Raw genomic sequence first — 25543 nt, 5'->3', positions numbered from 1 at the left:
TCATGGCACGAAAGCTCACCCGGCAGAGAGCCAATGATGGACCCTCAGCATGAAGACGTCGAAACTCCGCCATTTGTGCGGACGAGTGTCTGCCCTTTGGCGCAAGCTTTAAATAATGATTTGTTCGAACGATATTCTCCTCACATGCGAAGATAAGGAACGCTGTCGTAGAATGAAATCATTGTGGACTGAAGGACAGATGATGGTGCAACCGCATCTTCCAAGTTGAATCCTCTCTGGATTTCGGTCTCGACGAAGGCTGATGCTCTCTTGTAGCGTTTGTCGCAATATTTGTTGAACACTGCATTGTGATGTTTTCGCGGATCCTCACAACATTCCAGTAATAGATTGATCAATGGTTTGAGTTGGGAGTACGTGTAACTAGCATAGTAGACATGATGAGCGGTCTGTGTCGATTAGTAAGTGTGTAATATCCGTTTGAGGAGCGACTTACCCATGTGCCTTTCCGGAGCATGATGCGTGCGAGACAATGCGATGCCGCCGCTGTGAAGCTCGGGGGACTGCCGATGAAGCGTTCATCCATCAAGGTCACTTCAAGGAAATATTTAGCAAGCGTCCTCGTCTCCAGGTCATAGTCGTCAGCTTTGCTAATTCGGCGCAAGAAACTCATGGGGCCGGGCCAGCCAAGCTCGAATTGAAGCATGGTAAGCATGAACCGCTCGGCTTTGAGAATCTCATCCACACTGTATCCACCATCAACCATGTATACAATTTCCTGGACCGAGGGACAGTTGATCTCTTCATATTTTGCCGCGATGAAAATGGCCGTTGCACCGACAAGCTGGAGTTTGCCGAGAGAAACAACCTTGCACGACAGGAACCGGTCAATGTAATTAACGGTAAGAAAGAGCGTCTCCGGTAGCAAGTTGAACCGGAGGTGAACTTGGACAAGCCAATCCATCAGAACCGCACGCATGGACCACTGGATTTCGTGCTGGTTGTCCATGTAGTGGGCGTTGGGAAGCATCTTCACCTCGAGCTGTCTCATGTAGTCAAAGATCTCCTCCCCATATTCGGCAACCATGCTCGTATCGTAGCTTTCATCTTCCACCTCCTCAGGAGAACGAGTGGCCTCGACCAACTGCTTTGCCGCAGCAATCTCTTTGCGGGCACGTTGGTTCATCTGTGGAAATAGGACGGTCGTAGCTCCGCCAGTGGTGTTGTCACCGCGTGATCGGAATGACCTGGCGGTTACATAATCGTCCTCTTCGTAGTTATCGTCATCCTCTTCATCCCAGTATTCTTCCTGCTCGAGTCGTTGCTGAATGTAGGAATGGTGAGGACTCAGGGGAGGAATGTTATCGACAGGATTCACGACACTTGCCACGGAAATCTGTTGCGATTCCTTTCGAACAGCGGTAAGATGGGGTCCCATGAAGGGGGGAGAATCTCTGGGGAGAGGTCGATCGTAGAGCTGTTGTGAATGTTGCTGAGCGACATTGCCTGAGGCATTGCTGCCTGCATCTTTCACGTCTGTCTCGTTGGGCTCGCTCGATAATGCAGGACCTAGGTTTACACCTTCAATGCCAGGTAAGATGGTATCTGAATGCAACTCTTGAATGTCTTTCACTGGCTCAGAGGAAACGGCAACAGACGCCGGTGGAGGGAGAAGACAAAGCTGAGACTCCACTCCAGCATTCGCTGAGCTCGGGCGCTTCCCTGTTCCTATCACATGCCCGTTCAACGGCTCACTCGACGTAATTTCCGTCTCTTGAAGTACAGCAAGACGATTGTCTTTGAAGATGGTGGTATGGCGTTTGGTCAATGTCTTTTTCGTCGCGGCAGGCTGCAGTGCAACTAACGTTTCTGTAGTGGGATTTGAAGAGGCTTTCGATGTTCCATAGGTAGTTGCTCCAGCAAGAATGGTTTTCAGCCCTTTTTGGGCGGGCCGGAGCAGCGCGATAGACCTTCTTTGCTCGAGGGGCTGGCTAGGTTTCACCACAACCTGGAGACTTGGCTTGGTCTGGAGTGTCGAATCATCTTTGCTCGGTCTTCCAGCAACAATATTGCTCACGTCCCCAAATGCAGTTCGCTTCGCTGCGGCCTTGAGCCCTTGGGCTTCAGCAAAAGTAGTTGTAAGTGCTGGACTCGATTTATTCCGATGATGGATTGTTTTGGTCACTTGGCCTTCGGGAGGGACATTCTCGTCGTTTCTGACGCGTATTGGCCGCAGTGGGCGCTGTGGCTATCAGAGAGGTGTATATTAGCTCTGATGTTCCAAGACAAAGCAGTGTGGATAACAGTGTCGGCGCGGCAAACCGCGGATCGATAGCAAGTGAAGTGGGAGGTACGCAGCAGAATCATTCTTCTCACCTTTATGTCCATGCTGAGCAGTCTGAAGGTTTGTCACAGGATGTGGAAGTATTCAGGGTGCTCGGACTGGGAAGGGCGATTGGTTCGTGACGCCCCCTAGATTTTGCAAAGCGCGACGGAGTCGGGCACATTCAGTCGAAGAGAAGGGAAGGGAAGGAACAGTGTCGTGAGAGGGAGAGGATGGTCAAGGCCAGGCAGGAGTATCGATGCAGAAGCTATGGCTGTGGAAAGGAGCACAGCATACGGGTTGGTCCTGGCAACAAACAAAACAGCATTATTATTATTATGGGATTATGCAAGGTTAAGGAACTTGCATGTAAACATTATTGCGATCGGTCATTGGGCTTGCGTCCACGGCTCTTGCCGCCCTTAGCTTGACCCAAGCTACACTAGTCCATTTCCAGCCATATAAACACTTCGCGTCCTCTAAAGTGCTGCACTTTCAGCTTTTTCCGACTCTGACAGCGCCCCTCGGGGTAAATTAGGGAGCCAACTCGGTCTTCTGTACTGGTTAAGGTGGCGTAAGAGGATCATGTACATGTTTCTCCTAATCCATGCCGCAGGTTGTGGTGAAAATCAGAACAACTAAATTATGACGTCAACGCGTCGCGCAAATCGCGAGATCACGTGCGAAGCTGTAGAGACTCTCATCCAACACATTGATTAAGTCAATCTCGCATTCTCGTCATCCTATCATCAACGTGAAGAAGGCGTAAATTTAGTTGGTGCATCGCCAGTGGAAAGAACAGCCTACTTCAAATGGTCTCCCGGTAAGTGGCGAGGGCTTGCAGGGCTCGGACTTTCCTTCTAGGCGCTTACTCAATCCCCAACGATGTCATCGGACCGCAAAGGACCCAGAATACGGATGACATGCGAGGTTGTTTGATTCAGCACAGGATTTGCGCTGCCGGCGCTCCACGTTCTGTCAGGTTGGCCAGGCAATTCGGCGATATGGTTGACATTCAGAGCGATGCTGTATGGATGATTGGGAGAGGCATTCCGTCCTTGTGGGCAGACTAACCCACTAGGTTTCCCATGTCCTGTTTTGGTCGCTCATTGCGCTCCCATAGATGGGTGAGAGACTTGTCCAAAGAACACTTTCCAGAGGAAGCCCGAATTGAATACACCGCGGACATATGTGCGACTTTGAGATGCGACCAACCCGAGGTTTCGGAGTTTGTTGCGCAAACTCTGATTTTGGCGGTCCAGGCATGCCATTTGCAGAGCATGTGATGGCCCCAATCCCATTGATCCTAATTGCGCCGAATTGCGCTTACTACTGGCAGACTCCTATCTCGAATGTTTCAGCAACAGAGCGCATCAGTCCGACCCAACGGAGCACACCTGGGTCGCATCAGCATTGGGTCCTTTCCAGTTGGATGATACAGCCCATGCGAATGGAATGTGGGGGATGCGACCGAAAAATTTCGTTAATCTCAGGCAAAGCTAGCGAGCTGAAAAGTAATGCGACCTCGACCCTGACAACGACCACGATGACGCTTCTAGGAATAGTAATGGCACCCGGCCCGGAGGGTGCAGATCGTTGGACATGTACATACATATTATTATATCAATGCACAAGCACAGGTGCCGTCACGTTATTGAGCAAATTGCGCCTAGTCTGGGGTCGCCGCCAGGTCCGCCATCCCGCCAAGATCCTGGTCGGTATGGGAACTTGTGGTTGAAACATTGCAGATCGCGAAACGATAGCCATGTCGTTGCCGCCGTGGCGGGCTTGCAACGAGTCAAACCCTGATTTAGGACGACCTTTATCAGCGGAGCCCAGCAAGCCATTTGGGCATTTGGTCAAAAGGAGCGAGGTTGACAGTGGGCAAGGGCTGCACGGAGAACCCTGTGAAAAGGGAATGCATCCTGTGGCAGCCACTGCGGCAGCCCACGCTCGAGTGGTCGAGGGGATTGGTTGAGTGACGGCGACGGATGCTTGCGTGTTCTTGACGACGGCCTCTTGAACGGCCTCGAACGGCACCACCAGACTCGTTGCCAGTTGGACGCTGGACTCCACCGCCAATACGGCTCAGCAAAACTCACAGGTCGCCAGCCTACAGGCTCAGACCGCTGACGCTTGCTAATCTTTGCCATACAAGTAGTGGCCATACAAAGCTCGCCAAATCCGCTACCGCTCCGGCCGCTTTCTCGAACATCATTTCAATCAGCGAGCAGGTGAGGGGTTGGTCTTCTTTCTTATTCTCGCTCCTCCTAGCAAGTTAGTTCCAGCACATCGCCGGGCCAGGCTCGCCATTACTGTCCTCACTTTTCCGAACCCTCAGCTCCAGCTCCGCCCGCTGACTGCCTCATGGTTCTACCCTCATCGCCCACCCTCCGTGATTGCCTGGCCTCGGCCCCGGCCCATACAAAAATCAAGGCATGCTCTCAGCCTGCCAGTCCCGAATGGCCAGCAAAGACACCGCTTCGGGTTGTCACCTGGGCACCGTTAGCTCGTAGCTGGGAAGACAAGCCGTCACAAGATGGTGCTCATGAGCTACTGCTGAACTCGTTCTGGGAAAGTCGTAGGCGGTCGGGAAAAGACACGCAGTGGAATGTTCTATCTCGTAGTCACCGTACAGCAGACACTGAGGCATTCTTTGCATTTTCGCTCTTGTCGCCATCGTTGACTTCCTTGTCGCCATTAATTTGATTTGGGGTATATTTGTGACTCGTTCGGAATAAATCACCTTCTGCACAATACCAGGACACAGTACTCGGACACAGTGCGAAAGCCACGTTCTTGTGGTACGAGTACGTACTGGCGTTTGTTGGACCGGGGGTGGGCCACCAGGGCCTCGTTTCACACGCCCGTTGACTATTGCAGTATCCCAAGCCTCAGTCCTCAGGTCTCAGTCCGCACCTTGACTTCCTTTCTTCCCTTGAACCTCTCTCCTCCCACTACTTCTCATTTCCACTCATCTACCGCTTCGGGCGCCCGTCTGTGTGCCAGCGAGAGAGGCTCATCCATCTATCTTTACTGTCGTGCACTCTGTCGCCTGCCGGATCCCACCGTCACCGCTGCGAAACATCACTGCAGTCACCATGCTCTAGCCTCCGACGATGCCTTGACGGTAGAGCCGGATGCTGTTGCAACTGCCGTTGCGCTTCTTCTCTTCTATCTCGTTTTTGTCTTAGCATCATCGCAGGTGTTGCACTTGTCACCTGAAGCCTCGACTTATTGTAGGTTGCTCCAAATTGGTCTGGGGACTCGAGCCCATTGTCCTCGCAACCAACATTTCACCCTTCCTAGCCACCATGCTGAATTCGCCCACTCCTCTCCAATACCATAACCTATCGCTAGGTAAACAACAGGCTAATTATTCCATTCAGTGCCTCCCTCGAACGAAGAACGAGCCGGGTCTCCTCCATAAAACCTCCTTCGCCCGAAGCGAACCCTTGATGAGCCCTCCAACGGTGGCAGAGGTATAAGAAGACAATCACATATATCGGAACCATTGAGCGCTATGCATGTCTCTAGCCTGCTATCGGCCGACGACCACAAGTCTTCGAAGACAAAGATGCCTCCTGCCAAGTCCATCTCCTTCGAGCTCCTGCTGGATGAGGGCTCCAAAACAAGGGCAAGAATTCCTCTGAGAGTAGTGCTCAATACGCACGACAGCACGGAGTCTATCATTACCACAGTCAAGAACTTCTATGGCATATACGACGGGAATGGTGTGAGCTTCGAAGATGCATGGGGCAACACTCTCATTGCCTCATACGACAATCTCGGCCATAACTCTACCGTCTATGTGCGCATTGTGCCGGCTCATCAGGCAGCCTCGAATGCATACACACATGGCTTACATACCGGCGAGGGCGGCTACGAACCTAGACGTCGACCCAGTTTGGGCGAGCCCTTTCAGATGTTACCACCTCACATGCGCGAGCAATCCCACTCCCCCTCCAGGCCAGCTTCGAGAGTTGCTCGTAAGCGAAGCATTTCTCCAACCCAAGGGAGAGGTCGTCGAAGTGCGTCGCAGCAGAAAGGACCATCTTATGCGACTGCCAGTCGGGGCTCAAGCGCCAATGGAAGCTACCATGAGGAGAATGGATACAGTGACAGTGAGGCCGGGCGCAGCTCAATCTCGGGATCCAAGAAAGCTAGAAGCGAGCAATTTGCTAGCTCTGACATTAGTACCGCGAACGTCCTTCAAGATGGTCGACGTGGACAACCCATCTTTGACAGTTCGGTGAGTTCCCTGCTGTTACCTTCTCTTGGCTCCTCACTGACTTGAACTTCCAGACACTTCCTCTTTTTGTTCCTCCCCAGGTTCCAGTGACTGCTTCCCAGTCTTCCATTTCGCCTCAGCGACGTTCGCTCCCACAGGAAGGCCCTTCACCCCTGCATCCTCCAGGCCAGAAAATCTATGGACTACAACACGTCCCAGTGCTCTCTCCGCAGAGCTGTGGACCTAGTCCCAGTCCATTTGGTGTTGGCGACCGGGGAACGGGCGCTGAGGCGGTTACACCTATGCCCCAGCATGGTCACCGGCTGCGCGACCGATCTAGTATGCAGCAGGTGCATGGGAGACAAGGATATAACGGAAACGGAATCCTCCCGACCCCGGACCCCACCGTTGCAAGTTGTATCTCAGACGAGGACGTGGCACGTACACTCATTGCCTTGGGCGATGCATCCAACTACTCTCATGGGCGGACCTCCAATTCGACCATGGACGAGACCTTCAGTGGCGTTGCTGATGCAGCCTCATCAACTGGTGCAACAAGCGACAGTGATGAGTACAGCGATGCAGAAGGCGGCCTCCCCAAACATAGGAAGTATCTTGACGATGAGGACGAGGAGTATGCTCAAGACGGCAATAAGGGTGATCAGGAGGATTACGAAGGTCTGCCCAAAACCAAGAAGATCAAGACCAAGACACATGATGGCCCATCTAATGGGTATCGACCGAAGACGACTCCTTCAATGAAGCATGGGAAATCCTCTAAAGTTCGGCCAAACTCCCTTCCAAAGATTGCCAAGCATCCGACGCAGCCGGGGCTTATGAAAGCACCGTCTGCACCAGCCTCCGCCGGCCAGGTTAGGAAGTCCTCTGGTTCAAGCCTCAACTTCCAACACCAGCTCGCTGCGGATGAGGAAGATCTGTCTTCGAAACCGCGATGTCAGCGATGCCGAAAGAGCAAGAAAGGCTGCGATCGCCAGCGTCCTTGCGGACGATGCAAGGACGCCGGCATTGGAATTGAAGGGTGCATCAGCGAAGACGAAGGAAATGGTCGAAAAGGGCGATATGGCAGACACATGGGGGTTCCGGTCAAGAAGGTTGCTGAGGGACTTTTACCCGAACGATCAGACTTTGTCATGGCTGCACCAAACATGTCAACCGACTCAATTGGGATCCAAGGCAGTCCCGACAAGAATAAAAAGAGAAAGAGGTGAGCAGCAGGGCCGAGATTGTGTCAAAGCAAGAGTACGGGGGAGATTCGTCAAATCGAAAGGAAGCAAAAGGGAAGAAATCAGAGCCACCAGGGAATAGACTGGGCATTAAGGGTTGAGAAAAAATTTTGGATCCAAATAGGCCGCAGGGCCGCTGTGTGACGAGATTGATGGACCGACAATGATGCGACAAGCTCCTTTGGCGTTTTTGAATTCGTGGTTGTTGAATTTTCCTTGACTCGAGAAACGGTTGAGCAATGCTCGTGTTGAACCATATCTCTATGGGGTTTCTTTTGTCTTGTGTGGCGGACGAAATGTGCGCATCTTTGTGATCTATTCTTCAACGCAAGGGGATTATTGTTTAACCACCGGGCTCGGAAGAATTTATGAATGTACGAAATGAGAAGGGTCCTATATTTTCGAATGCTGACAGGAAAGTTGATTGCCTTTCAACTAATCAGGGTGAAAAGTTCCTGATGCAGCCTCGTCGCATCCGATACCGTGAAGGGCCAAGGGTCTTATCACCCCACCCACGTGACAAGGCTATGAAGTATTATGTAATTTTCGCGGGGAAAATTTCACTGAAAGGATACCTCCAAAAACCAAAAATATAAGTGAACTGGGCAGTCAAGTTCCCGCATAGATGTTGCCCAAGCCAATTTCTTTACAATACCTTGCGAATTCGACTTGATAAATAGGGCCGTACTCGCTCTAGCCGACCATCTAGTTGATATTGACCTATTCAACTCACCAATTCCACCATCAGGTGAAATCACTTCCAGAATCGCTCCTTTCTACATTCAACGGCTTCCACTTAATGGCCTTCGGATGCGTAGCTCGGTAAAAGCTCTTCGGAAGGCGACGAAGCCCACCGCAAGTCACTTGCCATGCCGGGCGGAACAGCACCCACGCCTCCCACCGCAACTTCCAGGACTACTCCTCGCGGCGGCAGCGCAAAACCGAGACCTCGCGCAGGAATCCAGCGGAAGACTAAAGCTGAAAGAGATCAGTTCGCGAAAGAAGAAGCCGAACGTCAAAAGGCCCGAGCCGCTGAGCATGAGGTTGCAAATCGCGGTGCGAGGGGAGGAAGAGGGACGGCTCGTGGAGGCAGAAATGGTGCCGCAGCTGGCCAAAGAGAAGGACCAGTGGAAGGCGGAGGTGTTTTTGGGGCAGGATCCAGCACAAAACCTGCCGCCAAATCGAGAACAAGCTATGAAGGATACGGTGAGCTGCTAACAGGTCATCAAGACATTTCAGCGTTGGGCAAGGATGCGACAGGAGGCTACGAGGGGACTGGTCAAGTAGGGACTTCCACTGGTGGTAAAGGTGGCACATCAAGGACCGCAGAAACCCTCGATATGGACACAGATGATGAGCCCGATGACGAGGGCAAACGAGACATCGAGCGCATCTGGATTTCCAGCGACGAAGATGAAGAGATTGTCGCATCAACCTCGAGAAAAGGGAAACAAAAAGCTACAAGCACTAGCAAACGAATGCCTCGCATAGGGCTGGGCCTGCGACCAGTCCGTGCACCTCGAACACTGGGAGAAGAGGAAGAGCAGGAAGGAGACACCGCAGGGTTAGCCAGCAAGAAAAGCCGCACCGCTGCGGGGCCAAGAGCCGACACTGAAACTCAAGAGCTCGATAAGCAAAATGAGCGAGATGAAGATTCCGAGGATGAGGAAAATGAATTGTTCCAGTTTGTCAAAGAACAACCCTCTAGCCCCGAAGTGAAAAAACGGACGCTGAAAAAGCAACCTGCTGCTGGCAAAATCGGTCGGGATGTCAAGGGCTCTGCGACAGAGACGACCGAAGAGCGCGCAGAACGAATGAGAGCTATGCGTGACGTTCAAAAACTGAGAGATCTATTCGTGACAGCACCGGCAGCAGATGCAAAGATGGAGGCCGACGACGAGGACGATGAGGAACAGCCCGTGACCAGTCTCAAGGACGGTCATCTGTTCCTCTTCCAACTCCCACCACTAACGCCCTTCCTGGTCGACTCCGGCGCAATGCAAACAAATGAGACTGTAGTTAAAGTCGAGCCGACCACTGGTGATGGCATCACGACTATCGACCTCGATGGTCCTGACGTAGGCGCAATGGCCTCAAATACCACCACTGATCCCGAAATCAAAGTTGATCCCGACGCCCCGGCTAGACCCAACCTGCAAATAGACGGGTTGCTCACGGCATCCGAACCAATTCGTCTGCCCGCGGGAGTCGTGGGGAAACTCCATGTCCACAAATCCGGCAAGGTCACCCTGGATTGGGGCGGGACTGATATGGAGGTTCGCTACGGCACCGAAGTGAACTTTTTACAGGATGTCGTTCTCGTAGAGCCGGGGCAAAAACAAGAAGGCTCGGCCCGGGAAGGAGAGGGGACCGCAAATGGGGAGGACGAGCACGGGGACAGCGATCTCACCAAGGACGACGGCGGTGATGACAATGATGGTAGTGGGAGGGAAAGGAAGAAAAAGGACTTCAAGGGCACAGTCTATGCATTGGGCCAAGTAAAGAGGAAGATGATCCTAATACCGGACTGGGCCAAGCTGTACGATTGAATTTCCCCCCCCCCCGCTTTTCTCGATCGATCCGACGAGTGTCTGATAGACTGACTGATGGATCTACCACATCTACTGAAATCGGATGATATTCAGGTGAATGAATGGATGGATGGATCCGAACAGATGATCCCCATAATCTCCATCATCCCCCAAGGTCCTGGTTCTTTTTCACGGGGGAAAATAATTTCAATTACCGAAAAAGAAAGAAGCACGAAATCGATTCGACCAAGGTGAGGATCTCGAAAGAAAAAAATAAAAGGGAGGAGGGAGGGCAGGCAAATTATGTTGCTTCCTGGACCTTTTCCTACCAGTACCAACCCACGTAGGGCGTTTGATTGCTTGATACCCTGGCTTAAAAATGTAGCATAGCGTGGCATTGCATAGCATTGAATAGCATAGCAACGACGCGGGCAAGAACTTAGAATCCATATACAGGGGATATACCCATTAAAACAAGTATTTGGCGACAAGCCAGCCTATCGACTAGTATGTACTCCGTCGTACTGTGCCCGAGATGACGGCTCCCTTCGCCGTACCCAATTTGAGCCTGTAACTGTCGCTTGACCTCGCCGCCAAAAAGGTGAAAAAAAAAGGCCCTCCATGAGGATAAGAATGTCCAGGGCACCAGATTTGAAGTCGGTATACCGCACGGAAGTTCCTCGCTTGACTCGCCCGTCACCAACGCCCTTTGAATTCGCATTCCGCCCTCAAAACAGATCCAGTAGCATATATGCAATTGTTCGTCTTCGTGTTTCAACATTGAGTCCCCCCAAACCCAAAACCGCCGCTGGGCATTTTGTAGTATATGTGTGGGATTGCTGTCATTTACCATCCTCAAGGATTTTGAGTTCTCCAAAAAAAAGGTTTGTCGCATCACCCTCTATTTACAGATAACTCACGCATATTGTAGCAATGCCTACAGCCAGAACAGCCAGTGTCCCTGCGTGGACAGCGCGGCGCGCATCGTTGGTAGCCAGAAGTAAGTCTGCCTTCTCCTGCTCTTTCTCGGGTAGCACGGCGTCCACGTAGGTCGTAGCGGGTAATTCGGCGTCCTCGTCAAGCAAGACACCGTGTTCTTCTTGCTGCATCGTCGGCTTCTCCGTCTCCTTGTTGGACAACAACTCCATCATCTCCTTGCCCGCTTTCTTCAGTTTCTCCATCCACGATGTGTTCTCTTGCCCTCCGGCATGTCTCTCATTCGCGTTCCCATTGCCTTCCTTTACGGTGTAACCCTGTGCCAAAGGAGCCTGGGTCGGCAAACTTCTCTTGCTCCTCACCTGGCCCACAGTGCCGGAAATGGTTCCCAACCCGATCGTGCCTGGACCGGCGCTAGTCCATTGATCCGGAATCGGTGCGAAAGTCTGGGTGTACACGACAGGCACCTGCGTGAAAACACCCACAGCGACTTCACTGTTGATGTAGTATGTCGTGATCGGACTGATTTGATTGATTGCCGTGGGAGCGGCGGCGGCGACGCCCTGGCCTGTTACTTGACGGACTTTTAGTTCGGGGACTGCGTTGGCGTCGAGACCGAGGGGGAGGATATGGTATTCATTTTCTTCTTCGAGAGGAGACGGTGTAGGTGTGGACACTGAGGATGCAGGGGAAGGTATATGGGAAAGTGGTGCGAGAGTTGCGATAGGAATCCAATGGACTGTGTCGAACTCAGAGGGCAGAGGCTGAATGTCGTTATTGTCTATAGGTGGGTGGACGTCTAAGGGAACGAAGGCATGGGTTGTGCTGTAGACGAGGGAAGAGAGGAGGAAGGTCGTGACGGTTTTGGCCGACATTGTGCTGAGAGTGGCTGTTAGATATGAGCGAACGACGTGCTGAAGGTGCAGTAATTCGCTATCGTTGTCTCGATTCACAGCATGCCCGCCTTCTCGGGTAGTCGCTGGATCTGACAAATCGTGATGTGTATCTCGATAGGATTGTTGATACGGAGTAGGAGGACAGGACAAAACCCCAAGTCAATTTGAGAGCAGAATTACAATGTCGCAAGGCGGAACCGAGTAGCTGACATCAAGTCAAAGCCTCCACGGTGGTCGGCGACGGCGCTGAGAGTGGTGTGGCAATACGGACACTCGAGTTGGGGGCTAACAGCTGCTCACGGCCATGCATGTAACCAAACAAGAGGCGGCAGCTGCTGGTGAGGGACCCTGTGAATAAGAATGATGAGTACAGGAAAGAGGCGTGCAGGGCTCAAGCGAGGGCTGTACAGGACAAACAGGAACACAGAAGAGAGGTGCTGACGCGTGGCAGGGAGGCCGGACGATCAAGAAAAGTAACAAGCGAACAAGGTCGGAGGACGGGGAGGATTAAGGATTGGGAGGATTGAGAGGAGTTATACCTAATTAGTAGGTGGAGGTCAGACTTGACCCAATCGGCTTCCGAGTTCTCCAGTGATAGAGCCGAACGGCCAATCAAAGGTGGAGACCATGTCGGGAGGTGAGATGATGCCTCCGGGATAGCAGACTAGTACTTAATACGGACTAGTACTTGATATAAATTGGTACATTCAGTACTAGTGCGTTTGTAGTTTGCAGCAGAGCAATGCTTCAACTTGAATCAATAACGAGGTCTACTGACATTGCTTCTGTATAGCGCAGATCAAGACACTCAAAAGTGTTTATTCTGAATGGGCAAGTCAGCTGCAAGTCGGTGGCACAAATCCAACAGTCCATCCCATCGACCCCATGATTACCACCAGCAGTGCCAATGCAACCGCTACGCTGCCAACCCCATATATCCAACCATGTCTTCGACGAAGCCCTTGAATTTCCGCAACCCACGTGCTGACGGTCGTGAGGCACCCGCAGAACCCTTCCATAATTCCTTGAAGCACCGCACAAGCGTTTGACCCGGATGTGGCGATGGTGCTCGAGTGTTGTAAATCAAAGGCCATACCGAGCACCGCCGTTCCAAAAATATTGACTGCGAAAGTGCCCAAAGGAAAGGACGGTATAACAGCATTCATGTGCTTAGATGCGTAGAAGCGGAGAAGACAACCCGGTGGTGCAAACACAAGTGGGAACACCGCGCGAAACCTCCAGTGTATGTCATTCCCAGGCGGCCAAATCGACAAAAAGACCGCTCCCAGCCAGCAGCCGAACCCGACAATGACGCCCAACGGATCCAAGACATTGCGACAGAATTTGAATGGTAACGTCGGCGTGACCGGTTGAAGTACTAGAGCTAGTTGTGCGCCGACTATCAACCCTGCTAAAGAGATGGCTGGGTGGACAATCAGGATGGCTAAGAGAGCCAGGAATGAGAAGCCACCATTCCTGTGCGCGACAATCGGATCCACATGGTATGGTACGGTCGGCGAGGGCGACTCGAGATCATTTGTCAGGGCCAAAAAACAGTCGCGGATGAAGGAGGAGAAGGACGTGAAGGAGCCACAGAAACCCGTAGCAAGGCCGATGTAGAGCGGAATGGTCTTTTTGACCTTGATATGGTCCGAAGCAGGTGCTCTGGGATCTTTTGATCCCCATTCCTCTCGAAACAGTTGGCGGTCTTCGGTGAGAAAGCCCAGGAAGAATGAGCCTCCGAGGTTGGCCCACAGAACTCGGCTCGCAAAGGGCGAATTCGGATACAGTGTGATGGCTTCGACCCCCAGGCGTGCCAACGTTCCAAGGAGCGAAAACAAGACCAACCAAGAAATAATGTATACCTCTGTCGCGACATATGAAGGGGTGCACTCTAGGGCCTTGGTCCCTTCCTCCCCCTCCCCCTCCTCTTCCTCATCCTCTTGTTGCGCCTCCTCTAGACTCCTGCGACGCGCTCCACTTTCTTCGTCAGTTGGCTTTTCGCCTGGTGCAACGGGCTCAGGTGCCGCCAGTTCCCCGAGTGCCTCGCTGCGATCTGATGTATAGCGTCGACTGAGTCGACGTTCCACGTCTTCTAGCGATGGGCGTCTAGGGTCCTCTGGTTGGGCTGGGGGGGGCACAGCCATCTCAGTCAACTCCTCCTCGTCACCTCCTCTTCTCTGCCTCTCCCCGGCCCTTACGACATGGTGATCGTGCATTTTCGCCACCCCGGGTAGTTCTTGGGGCTTTCTCGCACCGTTCGCTGGGCTTTCCTCAATAGAGGAACCCCGAAATTGATGGTATCGACTCCGATCTGACTCGGTCACGGAAGAATTGAGGCGTGAGGCGGTCGCTGCCCCTGCAAGACCATCGGCATCAATAGCAGGATCATGACAGAGGCGGATTGGAGAAGAATGAGAGTGTTATCATGTCCATGCTCTTCCCAAGGGTCCATAAGTACTCGTAATGTGTGAAAGAAAAGGCCCAGTGTTTGGGTGCAGCGGAGTAACTGCGGATTCGAGAGCAAATTGCCGTCCGAGCCGGCGAGGGAAAGCGTCGATTAAGCCTCCCATCGACAGATACCGTGACGTGCTGGAACAAAAGTCTGCGCCCTCATCCGTCTCCTACCAATTGGTTACTGGACCTTCATTCTGTCTTCAGGCACATATGAGTGGGTTGACCAAGGGTCTGGGAGTCTTGACTTCTCAACAACTTGAGCATGGACCGAAGAGCGTGTCCGCAAACACGAAGACGACGTGAGCGCTGGGCATCGGAATCCGCAGTCGAACATTGCAGAGCCAGAGCGCAATATGCGCCCCTTGTGCCCCTCTTCCCTGTTGCTCCTCCCCCCCACCATTCCTCATTCCTTGTGCAGCTATCGAGCTCTACTTTGGTTCGGCACCGTGGCGGGTGCTCGAAATGAGACTTGTGCAGTCCAGAGATTCATAGTCAAAAGGAAATACGGCCATTGTTGCATCCTGCTCCAAATTCTACGTACGAGTACAGTTACATCAGTACTTTCTATGCTTGCACGTCTATCCTACTTCTTTCCTCTTATCGCATCTCCCTTCTCTCCATAGATATGGCCTTGTCTCTACCTCCCAATGTCCATCTCTCAAAACACCCTTGTCTTCGCGCAAAGCTCAGTCAGCTGAGATCCAAGGGCACCAACGCTCGCGAAACAAAGACACTCGTCCATGAGATTGCCTTGTTGCTGGGGGCCGAGGCGCTGGCCCAACTCGATGTCGATCCGGATGGAACAGTGAGTCCCGTGTTTCTGTGTCCTTGGGAGCATTCGCGCTGATGGAGATCCAGACTGACCCATGCTTTATGATAGGATGAAACACCCATTGGATATGAGTATCCTTACGAGACCATCGACTGCTCCAAGCTCACCGTTGTCCCAATCCTGAGAAGCGGACTCGGTATGGTTGAAGGTATGCTAGTTATCTCCAGGAGGTGTCGCCTTGGGGACTGATGCATAGCGCAGCAATCCAAACTCTTCTGCCTGATTCCGTTTCGGTCCACCATCTCGGCCTGTTTCGCGAAAAGATGACTTTACAACCTGTTGAATACTATAACAACCTCCCTCAATCTCCGGGATCGGTGGCGAAGCTCGCCATTGTCGTCGACCCCGTGTGCGCGACAGGTGCGACAGCATGCGCCGCTATCCAAATCCTAAAGGATTGGGGTGTCGAAAAGATCATCTTCTTGTGCGTTTTGGGTGCCCTCCCAGGTATAGCAAGAGCGGCCGCGGAATGGCCAGAGGGCACACAGGTATGGGCAGGCGGTATGGACGATGGCCTGACCGATAAAGGCATGATTAAGCCGGGCCTGGGTGACATTGGTGATCGTCTTTTCCTAACCATAGGAAAATGATATGTAGACGCCCAGATTTCCTTCCCTTTGGAGCTGATGGAATTGCTGGCCAAGGAGGAGGTCCACTTTCCTGGATTTATCGGGTACCTTTGGTAGTCGCTGTATTGTGACTCTGCACCCTCTCTTGAATGTTTGCGGGCAAATGAAAGACCATCTTGTCACCTAAAGCAAATGAGCGCTTGATGTCCGAACACTCGTTCCACTGTGCCTTCTTGCTTCAGAAGCTCTCCAAGCCATCTCTTTGCACCATCAACCTCCTTCGCTCCAAATTTTACCAAGACGAAACCTCTTGTATATGCTGCGGTCCACAAGATACCATCTTGCTTCTCGCGTTGTCTAGCTTGCTCAGCCTGGTTGACTCCATTCGCTTGGGTTATGCGTTCGTTCGCCGCCCAATCCTGAGCTCCGATGCGAGGTTGGCTTGTAAACTCCTGCGTGAAGAACTCTCCCAGTTTCTTGAAGACAGGACCATAGATGATCAAAGTCCCAAAAATGCCCATGTTGTTGGACTTGTCGAATAGCCCCGTGCTTCCAAGTCCGTCCTCGTGGAGCATTAGTGCATCGCGAAGCAGCAGTCTCCCTTTCGACCGCTCGTCGAATTCTCTGACCTCATTCCTGCCTTTCCAACTCCATAGCGTCCAACTCTCGCCCCTCGCGCGGCGGCCTTCACTCACCCAGTCAAGCACCAACAGACTGCTGGTGGCATCTGGTTGCACATAGAAAGTCTGCTTCTGTTCGTAGACACTCTCCGCGAACGGCTGAGTCGGATCTGGCAGATAGCACAGAGAGGCTTGGGATCCAATCCTGACGTCCAGTTGTTGTCTGCTAACGACCGACCTCTGAGGAGATTTGAAGATCTTTGTACTGCCTTGCGTGACGAGAACAAGCCTGGTGGCATCCTGCAATTCGACTCTCAGACTGATCTGATCTCCTCCCACCAATCCGCCTCCATAGGTGAGAAAAAAGGCCACGGTCACGTGCTTTTCCTCGCTCGAGTGGTGAGGGTCAGGAGCAATGAGTTTGAGAGGGTATTGGTATGTACATCTCTGGAGAACTTGCCTCTCAGGTGGGAGGAGGGCCAGAAGGATTTCGCCGCTTCCCGCTCTGGAGGATGAGGCGGCGAACGGCGAAATTGGCAGAGACATACCTCGCATTCGCACACGCAACAAGCAAGAGAAGAAACGATCAGCCCTTCAAGTCCACCATTCTGTGTGACAGCCTTGGCCCTTGGATGCCGATTGACTTCAGGATTTGACAGAATAAGGGAACCAGTAGCTAAAAGCCTGAATCTCCCGTTGCAGGCTGTTGTTGATCAGGCTGCGTCTTCCAGATCAAGGGTACAAAATCTGTTGGTGGTGCAACCCACTTGCAGACTGGTGAAAAGAGAGAAATGGGAGGGATGGCATGGTGGGGTACCATGTGTCTCCCTGAGGATGCCTGTATGCGGGCCCCCATTTTCTTGCATTGATGGGCATCGTATCGCTACCTATTACCCACCTACTCGTAGGTACTGTACAAGTAGGTACTGTAGGTAGTTAGGTTAGGGAGCTTTAACTAAGTTGCAGCCCCCAAGACCACTAGCGGGCCACCGGGCCTAGGAACCTCGTACTGCCTACCTAAATCTTCCTTCAGCCGCCTGCCGCCACCTCTGCAACACTCCACTTCAACCGTCCTGCGCGTCACGCGTTTTCCCTGCTTGTTACTCGTCGTGGGAGCTTTACCAGGTAGCCAGTTCAATATCCCATTGCGCTTGAGTCGCAACCTGCGCATTTGCGCCCATCTACTTGTTCGTCTGCGTGACCTTCACCCCGTCCAAAGGCATCCCTTCTTTAGCCCGCCGCTGTACTCGGTACCTATCCGCCTTTCCGAACCCAGGAACGTGTCCATCCACCCCTCCAGTAGGGCCTCATGGAGCTCACCGCGAGCGCACAGCATAGCACACCACAAGCCACTCACGGTTCAAGCAGAGTACTGCGCAGACGCGCCATCAAGTCGCATGAACACCGCGACAGCAGTATTCTCACAAACGGGACCAGTAAAAGGAAAAGAGTATCTGAAGCAACCAACGGTGAAGAGGACGAAGACAGTGAGCCCGAAGAAGATGAAGAAGACGAGGACGAGGATGACGAAGATGAAGGCGACTCAGACGAGGAAGAACTGAAAACCCGCCGGCGACGACCGCAGAGGACAAAACTAGCGACTGCAAAACCAGCCACCAAGCGCACAAAGACAACCTCCAAACCGAGCACAACTCTCGCCATTCGCTCTGCTAATATTCAGAATAGACCAACATCCAAGGCATCAAAATCAAGCACAGCCCGCGCTCGACCCAGCCAAGCGCATCAGCAAGGACTTTACGCCGAAGTATTTGGGAGGGGCCAGACGCCCGAAGACGCCGCCTCTTGGTGGTTTGAAGAAGTACAAAAGGACAACGTCGAAGCTCTGCAAGACCTGGTCAACTTCATCTTCAAGTGCATCGGCTGCAACTCGGAAGTCGACCAACAGGATATTGAAGATCTGGACTCGGTTCCTACCAAGCTCGGCGATGTTATTCAGGAATATGAGCAGCAAAAGCCTCCAGATTACCCACTTATCTCAAAGCAGAAACAGTATGCAGGCTTTCAGGACGTGTTGGAGGAATTCTTCAGGGCCATCATCAGGATATTGCATACGTCCTCCGCCTTCTATGATCAACGCGAAATATATGACAACATCCACAACTGGGTTGCGACCATGTCAGGTGCGAACTACAAGTCCTTCAGACACACTGCGACGGTCATCTCCTTGGCTATGAGTACCGCGCTCTGCGAAGTGGCAGAGGAGTTGCAGGCCACCATGGCGACATTGAAGGCCCAGCTTAACGCCGAAAAGAAAAAGAAGAACCCCAACAAAGGCCGAGTCAAGGCCATTGAAAAGAATTATAGAGCTGCCGAGGATAAGCTTGAGGTTATCGACACTCAATTGCGAGACGCCTTTGATACCGTCTACGTCCATAGGTACCGAGATGTTGAGGAACGCATTCGCACTCTCTGTGTTGCTGCGCTCGGCAAATGGATGGTCCTCTACCGCAAAATGTACCTCGACGGCGAATTCCTGCGATATCTGGGTTGGGTACTGAACGATACAAGTGCCCATACTAGAATAGAGGACATCAAGCAACTGAAGAAGTTGTACAGCAACAAGAACAATATTGCCGCTCTCAGAGCATTCACTGATCGGTATCGGTCGAGGCTGGTGGAAATGGGCGCGAGGGATGCAGACATCAGCGTAAGGGTCGAGACAATTGAGCTGCTCGATCGACTCCGAGATGCGGACCTATTGGAACCCGATGATATCGATACCATTGGACGATTGATCTTTGACAGTGAACCACGGATCAGAAAAGCGGTTGCCAAGTTTTTTGTCTCCAATATCGAAGATCTCTATCAAGACACGATTGAGGAGTTCGACGAAACCCAGTATGATGCCGCGCTCCCGGATGTGGGAGACGTGAAAGACTTTGTGGCCCCCACGAAGTCTTGGATCAAGTTCAAATGTTTGGGGTCAGTCCTTGCCGGGTACAACAATGATGAAGAATCACTGGACGGAACGGCTGCTCAATCTTTGCCAATGAACTCGATTTCAGACTCCTGCTACACGCTGGCTACCCAGTCAATCTTCCCTCATATGCCAGAGTTGCACAAATGGGAAGAGTTGGCAGGTTATCTCCTCTTCGACCACTCTTCAATCCCATCAGCGGGCGACGATGATGACGTCGACTTCAACATTCAGCAAGCCTATAAGCTGAGTGCGGGTGAAGATGCCATCATGTTGGACGTTCTGTATGCAGCGGTCAAATCATATCTGCAGTCCATATTGAGAACCAACGCCACGAAAGATCAAATCCTGGAGAAACAAGAATCGGCAGCGCAGAATCTCACCACTCTCCTTCCTCATTTATTAAACAAGTTTGGCAGCACACCACGGGCTGCGTCATCCATTCTCCGCATCGAACAGCTGTTAGATATCGGATTGATCAACGAGCTACAGAGCGGCGAAGCCAGCTACGCTGCAATTCTTGATGACATCACCAAACAATTCACGTCGCACTCCGACAAACAAGTGCTCGCGGCGGCCAGTGCAGCATTCAGGAATGCTCGAAGCTACGAACCGAGCAAAGAGGCCGCCAATGCGAAGGTGCAGGAGATCTGGAGTGAATCCGTCGCAACGCTGGCCAATCTCCTCCGAGACAAGGCTGTCAGGACACGGGGTACGCTTGACAGACCTTCGCTTGCTGAGGTCGTGAACACAGTCATTCGTCTGGCCGAGCTCGCAGGTGTGCATGACTGCAGCCATGTCATTGAAAGCAGATTGAGTACTGGATCGTCAAGGAAGGGAAAGGACAAGCCAGGCAGCCAGAAAACTCTGCTCAGCCTGTTATTGCAGCTCTTACACCGGGGCGAGCCAGACGAGGATACCACGCCTGCCTTTGCGGAGCTGGAGGATCAATTATGCGGTGCCCTCATCGATCTCTTCTCGCGTTATTTCCGCTGGAAAATGTTCGGATTGAAAAAGGCAATCAACGCCAACGATGAGGCGCAGTTGTCGACTACGTCCTTGACAGAGTTTGCCACTACGCGAACAGCGTTTGTGGATAGCATCGCTCCAGTGATTCGAATGCGCAAGCCTCTTGACGTGGTGCGGTATCAAGCCATCCTGAATGTGTTGGAACTATTCGCCCTCTTCACCACAATAAGAAACATGAGGCCGGAGAAAGGTGACTTGGATGATGACATAGAGGAGAATCTGCGGGGTCTCATCACGTATGTCCCAGAGGAGATCGTCAAGGAGGTCATGATCACGCATGAAAAGATGGAGCAGTCTTTTGCGAGGCAGACGCATCGGAAGATCGAGTCAATCAGTGAAAAACGAAGGTCAAAAGGTTCAACCGGCAGGGACGAGGAAGACGAAGACGATATCGAGAAACCACCTGAAGATTCGGACGATGAACGGGATGACTTAGATGATGAAGAAGACGAGGGTGACGAGGATGACGACGAGGTAAAGAAAAGCAAGAACGCAAAGAAACAAGCGGCTCTCCTGGCAGAACAGAAGCTGTGCGAGTTGACAAGCAAAATCATCTTCATCCTCGTGGGTGGGGCGATCAGAGATGAAACGGCCGTGAGGGAGCGGTTAACGCTGAATCGTACGAAGCTGGGCAAGAACTACTCTGTGTTGGTGGGATATCTGGATGAGAAGAAAAAGTCAGCGAAGAGGGGAAGTGGGAAGAACCTGGCAGGAAAGGAGAAAAATAGCGACAAAGGGGGGAAGGGGACTGAGAAAGCAGGTAAAAAGCTTGTCTCGGAAGAAATGGTGCTGGAGGACGATGATATCGAAGATTCGGAGCAGGATGAGGAAGAGGCACAACAACAGCACGACTTACAGGAAGACGAGATTGAGGATCATGGGAGTGAAATTGACGAGCATGACGCCTGGAAGGAAAAGGGAGATCAAGGAGAAAACGAGGAAGACGACGAGATCATGGGTGATTAATGGGATGGAAGGGAGTCTCTCGCTGTCTCTACCTCCTTGCTACGATTCGGATTCGGAATTTGCTATTGCCTAAAGTACCTATCTGTGTGTTCCAGAGCGAGTTGGGAAATTCATTCCCAGGGAAAATGATGTCGATCGGGTTTAGAATCCAGTCCAAATGTGCACCATACGCGATGGCAACAATATTAATAATGGTGTCAGTTTACATCTACATACGTGCTCATATCGTGCTTCTCTAACCTGGAAAATTCACATGCTACGACTACATAGACACCCATAGTCCAGGTATTTTAGGTGCCGTGAATTGGGTTCAACAGGGTTAAAACATCCTTCCGTGCTACTGATTCTCATATTTTGTATTCTCTTTTCTACGCCGTACACGACTATCGATCGGCCTGTCTGTCCCGTTCGTCTGGCTGTCTGACGAGGTTTCTCTCCTTGACATCGCCGGAGAATCTGCCTAGGTCTCCCGACTTTTTGTCCTTTGGTCAGATTGGACGCGACTTCTCCGTGATGCACGCGCCCCAACATTTCCCAGATTGTTTGCACGGTCGGTTGATCGAAAGATCCTGCACCCCTGCAACATGTAATTTTCTCAGTAATACTAGTACAGCATGTGAAGCGCCATATGCAAAAAAATCTTTTCGTCAATGCCTGCTTTTCGGTGCGATGCTGACGTTCCATCATTTCTTGTGCTACTGTAGTTTTCTCCGTCGATTCTCCATCCAATGCTTCAAATGCTGTAACCCTGTCGAAGTCTGGCAGGGTAAGCTCCTCCCCCTGAGGTTCAAAGTTAGACCCCAGGCTGTTCTCGGCGAGCGCGACTCTACTCGGCCTTGCCACGACTCTTTGGCCTTGCACCACTCTTAACCCTCCTGGCCTCAGGTCGTTGAATGTGATGGCTCGGGATCCATTCTTCGTTGTATGCTTTGCCGCTCGAGACAGCTGGGCCATCAGAGTCCGACGTAACACCACTATCAACCTTCTTCGCCACATCGCTTCTCTTGCCGCCCTTAACGGCCTTACGCTTCTTGGGAAAGTAAGGGACAATCCAGATGGTATAGAAGAAGTAACCGACTCCAACAGCGCACGCGAGCAGGAAGAAGTACAGGAAGAGACTGGGCCATGGTATTAGTCAAGACAGATGACAACGGGAAAAGGGGGTATGCTCACAGCTGAGGGTCAAAGATGCTCGCGTCCGGCTCGACAACAGTGACAGTGCCATTGAACGCCTGCAAAGTGTAGAATGCATTCTGCGAACTAATCACGGCAGCCAAGTTGAGTCTCAAATCTTGTGGGTGAAGGTTCGTCTGGAAACGGTAGGGCAGTGTCTGCTTTTCGCCCGGCGGGATCTCGACGGCATATTGGGCCGTAGTGAGGTTTCGAACAATGCGAGGATTCGTGCCATCGAATGTCCATAGACTCCCACCGACGAATTGAACCGTGACCGGCTCGGGCTCTTCGTTTAGAAAAGCGAGACGCGATTCGTACGGTTTGCCGTTCGTGATCTTGATGCCGAAGATTTCCGCGTCAGGGAAGGTTGCCTCGACCGAGACGGCAAGGGCGGGAGATTGAGAGGGATTTTCGATCTCTTCTTCCACCTCCTAAGCACCACGTGTTAGCAGGTTCAATGGGATAGTGGGGATGGCGCAGGTCGGTAGCTCACCGCATCAGCTTGGGCGAAGATGCTTGTAGCCTGGAAGCCAAAGAGGAGGAGAGCGAGATCCAAAAAGCGACCCATTGTAGCGCAGTACAGAGGCAGTCCAAGGGGGAGGGAGAGGTGGTTGCAGAAGTGGCCAGTAGGCTAAGAAAAGAGACAGAGTTGTATTTTTGCCATTGGGCTCAATCGGGGCAAGGTGAGCTTGTTCCTCTCGCCCTCGTCACCCTCTAGCGGCGGCGGCTAGGCACCAGTTGGATAGTCATCTAGCCGCCACGCTAACCATACTAGCGATCTTGGTCATGTAAGCGCCGGCTCACGCGCCAAAAGCACCTTGCTGAAGCCTGCGGCAGCCTGCGGGCCACTCAGCACCCATACCGCCTTCTTGGGGCTAGTAGGCTGCCCACTGATACCCACCGATGCCCACCAACGCGTCGCCCCCAGGAAAAAAAAGGTCGGCCATGCGCCCGTAGTCTGTACTTTGACGTGCGCTTCGCTGCATTTGCCCATGCAGGCTCTCTGTTTCGCATTCACCGCCAACAAGCATAGCAACACAAATCGCACGACTCAAATCTCCCTCGTCACGCTGTCTCTTTCTCTCCTCCCTCGTCTCTCTTACCGTCACATTTTCACCATATAAATCCCCAACCATTTTGGTCCGAAACGTCTTTGACTCCCACGCAAATGCCCGACATGGCGCGTTACGATCCGTTTTCACCTACTTTCGACCATCCTCTACTTAATTCCAGCCCAGATTACAGTTCACGAAATGGTTCCTTGAGATCTAGTCGTCCCATCGGCGACATGAACGCTGTCACAAACCAGATGTCCTTTCGCGAACGCAATAAACGCCTCAGGAGCCTTGAAGAGGAGAAGAATCAGTTGATCGAGGTATATATGCCATATTGGCAGAGGTAGCCACAGCAGGCTAATAACAAATCTTAGGAATTGTTGTACCAGCTTGACAGCACCCAGAATCAGCTTGATCAACTACAGTTCGAGAACAGCAGAGAAGCCCGATATAACAGAGAGGGTCATCTGCGAGAAGCCGCTCTTCACGAGCAAATGGTTCAGGTCAAGGCAATCATGGTACGACTTCAGAGTGTCAATCTCATGCACGCTAGCAGCTAACTTCTCTAGGACCGAAATCCCTTCATCACGATCCTCCTCGATGGCGATAGTATGATTTTCACAAAAGAGTTATTGTCCAGAGGTGAAAAGGGTGGTAAAGAGGCGGCAAATTTGATCTTCGATGCTGCGACGGCCTTTGTTGCAGAGCATCTCCACCATCTCGACTCTCCCAAGATCCTCACCCGAATTTATGCCAACATTAAAACATTGTCCGACGCCTTGACCAAACTGAAAATCATCGACCGTCCGTCGTTGTTCGACGACTTCGTACGCGGCCTGAACAGCACTCAATTGTCCTTTGATTTTGTTGATGCCGGAACCCGACCCGATAGCACGAGAGAAAAGGTCTTTGATCAGTTCCGGACCAACCTCTATGATTGCCATTGTCACCAAGTCATTCTGGGATGTTCTAGTGACGGCCGTTATGCAAAACTGCTTGAGGACACGATAAAAGATACCACGATACTGAATCACATCACTTTGCTTGAAGGTGTACCATTTGAGAAGGAAATTGCCACCTTGAAGGACAATTTCAAGACTGCCAAATTTGACAATGTATTCTGCGTGACGAAGCTGGCAGTCCCATCTGGGACGCCCAAGGGACCACTGCAAGCAGTCACAGCTACCTTTCCCGCGCTGTCGCGTGTCGAGTCAAATGGCACGAGTGGGTCGGTCTCAGGTTCAAGTACGCCTGCCCTGACCTGGGCCACGTTGACCGCGCAACCTTCGGGGTCCGCCTCGAAAGCGCCCAGCACCACCCGGACGTCGACACCAACTTCAATCAAGAGCCCGGAGGCTGTCGTTGCGAAGCCCGTGACCAGGACGATCGAGAGAAACCGCCATGGGCAACGCGTCGACAAAATCGACTCCAGCATTCCGAATCACGAAATCCAGCGCATCAAGAAACTCAAACTGTGCAACATTTTCTACCTCCAGGGCGCATCATATTGCACAAGTAACAATTGTTCTCATTCACACACTTACCCTCTTTCAAAGGGCGAACGTAACGTGTTGAGAGAAGTGGCCCGCATGACACCTTGTTACTACAAGCTAGATTGTACTGACCCCGAGTGCATCTACGGGCACCGATGTCCGCAGAATAAGCCCGACGAGCCAGACTGCTGGTATGGCGAGGATTGTCGGTTTTTCGGATGGGGGCATGGGATCGATACCAGGGTGGTTAAGACGACCAAAGTTTGAACCGACTACAAGTTGGTGAGGAGTG

At 52.1% G+C, this 25543-nt stretch overlaps 10 protein-coding genes across 10 annotated transcripts; 5 read left to right on the top strand and 5 right to left on the bottom strand.

Moving 5' to 3' along the window:
• Nucleotides 1-140: 140 nt before the first annotated feature.
• On the bottom strand, nucleotides 141-2346 carry Z519_01700 (uncharacterized protein; the record flags this gene model as incomplete). Its single annotated transcript, XM_016759457.1, has 3 exons — nucleotides 141-407; nucleotides 455-2206; nucleotides 2335-2346. The coding sequence occupies 3 exons, from the start codon at nucleotides 2344-2346 to the stop codon at nucleotides 141-143; spliced, it is 2031 nt and encodes a 676-aa protein (XP_016624785.1).
• A 3458-nt stretch (nucleotides 2347-5804) lies between these two features.
• Z519_01699 (uncharacterized protein) lies at nucleotides 5805-7741 on the top strand (the record flags this gene model as incomplete). The annotated part of the gene is made up of 2 exons (XM_016759456.1): nucleotides 5805-6533; nucleotides 6587-7741. The coding sequence occupies 2 exons, from the start codon at nucleotides 5805-5807 to the stop codon at nucleotides 7739-7741; spliced, it is 1884 nt and encodes a 627-aa protein (XP_016624784.1).
• An 884-nt stretch (nucleotides 7742-8625) lies between these two features.
• Z519_01698 (uncharacterized protein) lies at nucleotides 8626-10305 on the top strand (the record flags this gene model as incomplete). Its single annotated transcript, XM_016759455.1, has 1 exon — nucleotides 8626-10305. One exon carries the CDS (start codon nucleotides 8626-8628, stop codon nucleotides 10303-10305), a length of 1680 nt encoding a protein of 559 aa, XP_016624783.1.
• An 887-nt stretch (nucleotides 10306-11192) lies between these two features.
• Nucleotides 11193-12098, bottom strand: Z519_01697 (uncharacterized protein; the record flags this gene model as incomplete). The annotated part of the gene is made up of 1 exon (XM_016759454.1): nucleotides 11193-12098. The coding sequence occupies one exon, from the start codon at nucleotides 12096-12098 to the stop codon at nucleotides 11193-11195; it is 906 nt and encodes a 301-aa protein (XP_016624782.1).
• An 857-nt stretch (nucleotides 12099-12955) lies between these two features.
• On the bottom strand, nucleotides 12956-14338 carry Z519_01696 (uncharacterized protein; the record flags this gene model as incomplete). The annotated part of the gene is made up of 1 exon (XM_016759453.1): nucleotides 12956-14338. One exon carries the CDS (start codon nucleotides 14336-14338, stop codon nucleotides 12956-12958), a length of 1383 nt encoding a protein of 460 aa, XP_016624781.1.
• Nucleotides 14339-15201: 863 nt separating this feature from the next.
• On the top strand, nucleotides 15202-15998 carry Z519_01695 (uracil phosphoribosyltransferase; the record flags this gene model as incomplete). Its single annotated transcript, XM_016759452.1, has 3 exons — nucleotides 15202-15381; nucleotides 15457-15556; nucleotides 15610-15998. The coding sequence occupies 3 exons, from the start codon at nucleotides 15202-15204 to the stop codon at nucleotides 15996-15998; spliced, it is 669 nt and encodes a 222-aa protein (XP_016624780.1).
• A 158-nt stretch (nucleotides 15999-16156) lies between these two features.
• On the bottom strand, nucleotides 16157-17143 carry Z519_01694 (uncharacterized protein; the record flags this gene model as incomplete). Its single annotated transcript, XM_016759451.1, has 1 exon — nucleotides 16157-17143. The coding sequence occupies one exon, from the start codon at nucleotides 17141-17143 to the stop codon at nucleotides 16157-16159; it is 987 nt and encodes a 328-aa protein (XP_016624779.1).
• A 763-nt stretch (nucleotides 17144-17906) lies between these two features.
• Nucleotides 17907-21530, top strand: Z519_01693 (uncharacterized protein; the record flags this gene model as incomplete). Its single annotated transcript, XM_016759450.1, has 1 exon — nucleotides 17907-21530. The coding sequence occupies one exon, from the start codon at nucleotides 17907-17909 to the stop codon at nucleotides 21528-21530; it is 3624 nt and encodes a 1207-aa protein (XP_016624778.1).
• Nucleotides 21531-22356: 826 nt separating this feature from the next.
• Nucleotides 22357-23271, bottom strand: Z519_01692 (uncharacterized protein; the record flags this gene model as incomplete). Its single annotated transcript, XM_016759449.1, has 3 exons — nucleotides 22357-22648; nucleotides 22704-23134; nucleotides 23197-23271. 3 exons carry the CDS (start codon nucleotides 23269-23271, stop codon nucleotides 22357-22359), a joined length of 798 nt encoding a protein of 265 aa, XP_016624777.1.
• A 609-nt stretch (nucleotides 23272-23880) lies between these two features.
• Nucleotides 23881-25518, top strand: Z519_01691 (uncharacterized protein; the record flags this gene model as incomplete). Its single annotated transcript, XM_016759448.1, has 3 exons — nucleotides 23881-24078; nucleotides 24133-24276; nucleotides 24328-25518. 3 exons carry the CDS (start codon nucleotides 23881-23883, stop codon nucleotides 25516-25518), a joined length of 1533 nt encoding a protein of 510 aa, XP_016624776.1.
• Nucleotides 25519-25543: the final 25 nt, after the last annotated feature.

This window comes from Cladophialophora bantiana (assembly GCF_000835475.1).
Source record: "Cladophialophora bantiana CBS 173.52 unplaced genomic scaffold supercont1.2, whole genome shotgun sequence".
Classification (NCBI taxonomy): Eukaryota; Fungi; Ascomycota; class Eurotiomycetes; order Chaetothyriales; family Herpotrichiellaceae; genus Cladophialophora; species Cladophialophora bantiana.
This window is presented reverse-complemented; position numbering and strand designations above follow the sequence as displayed.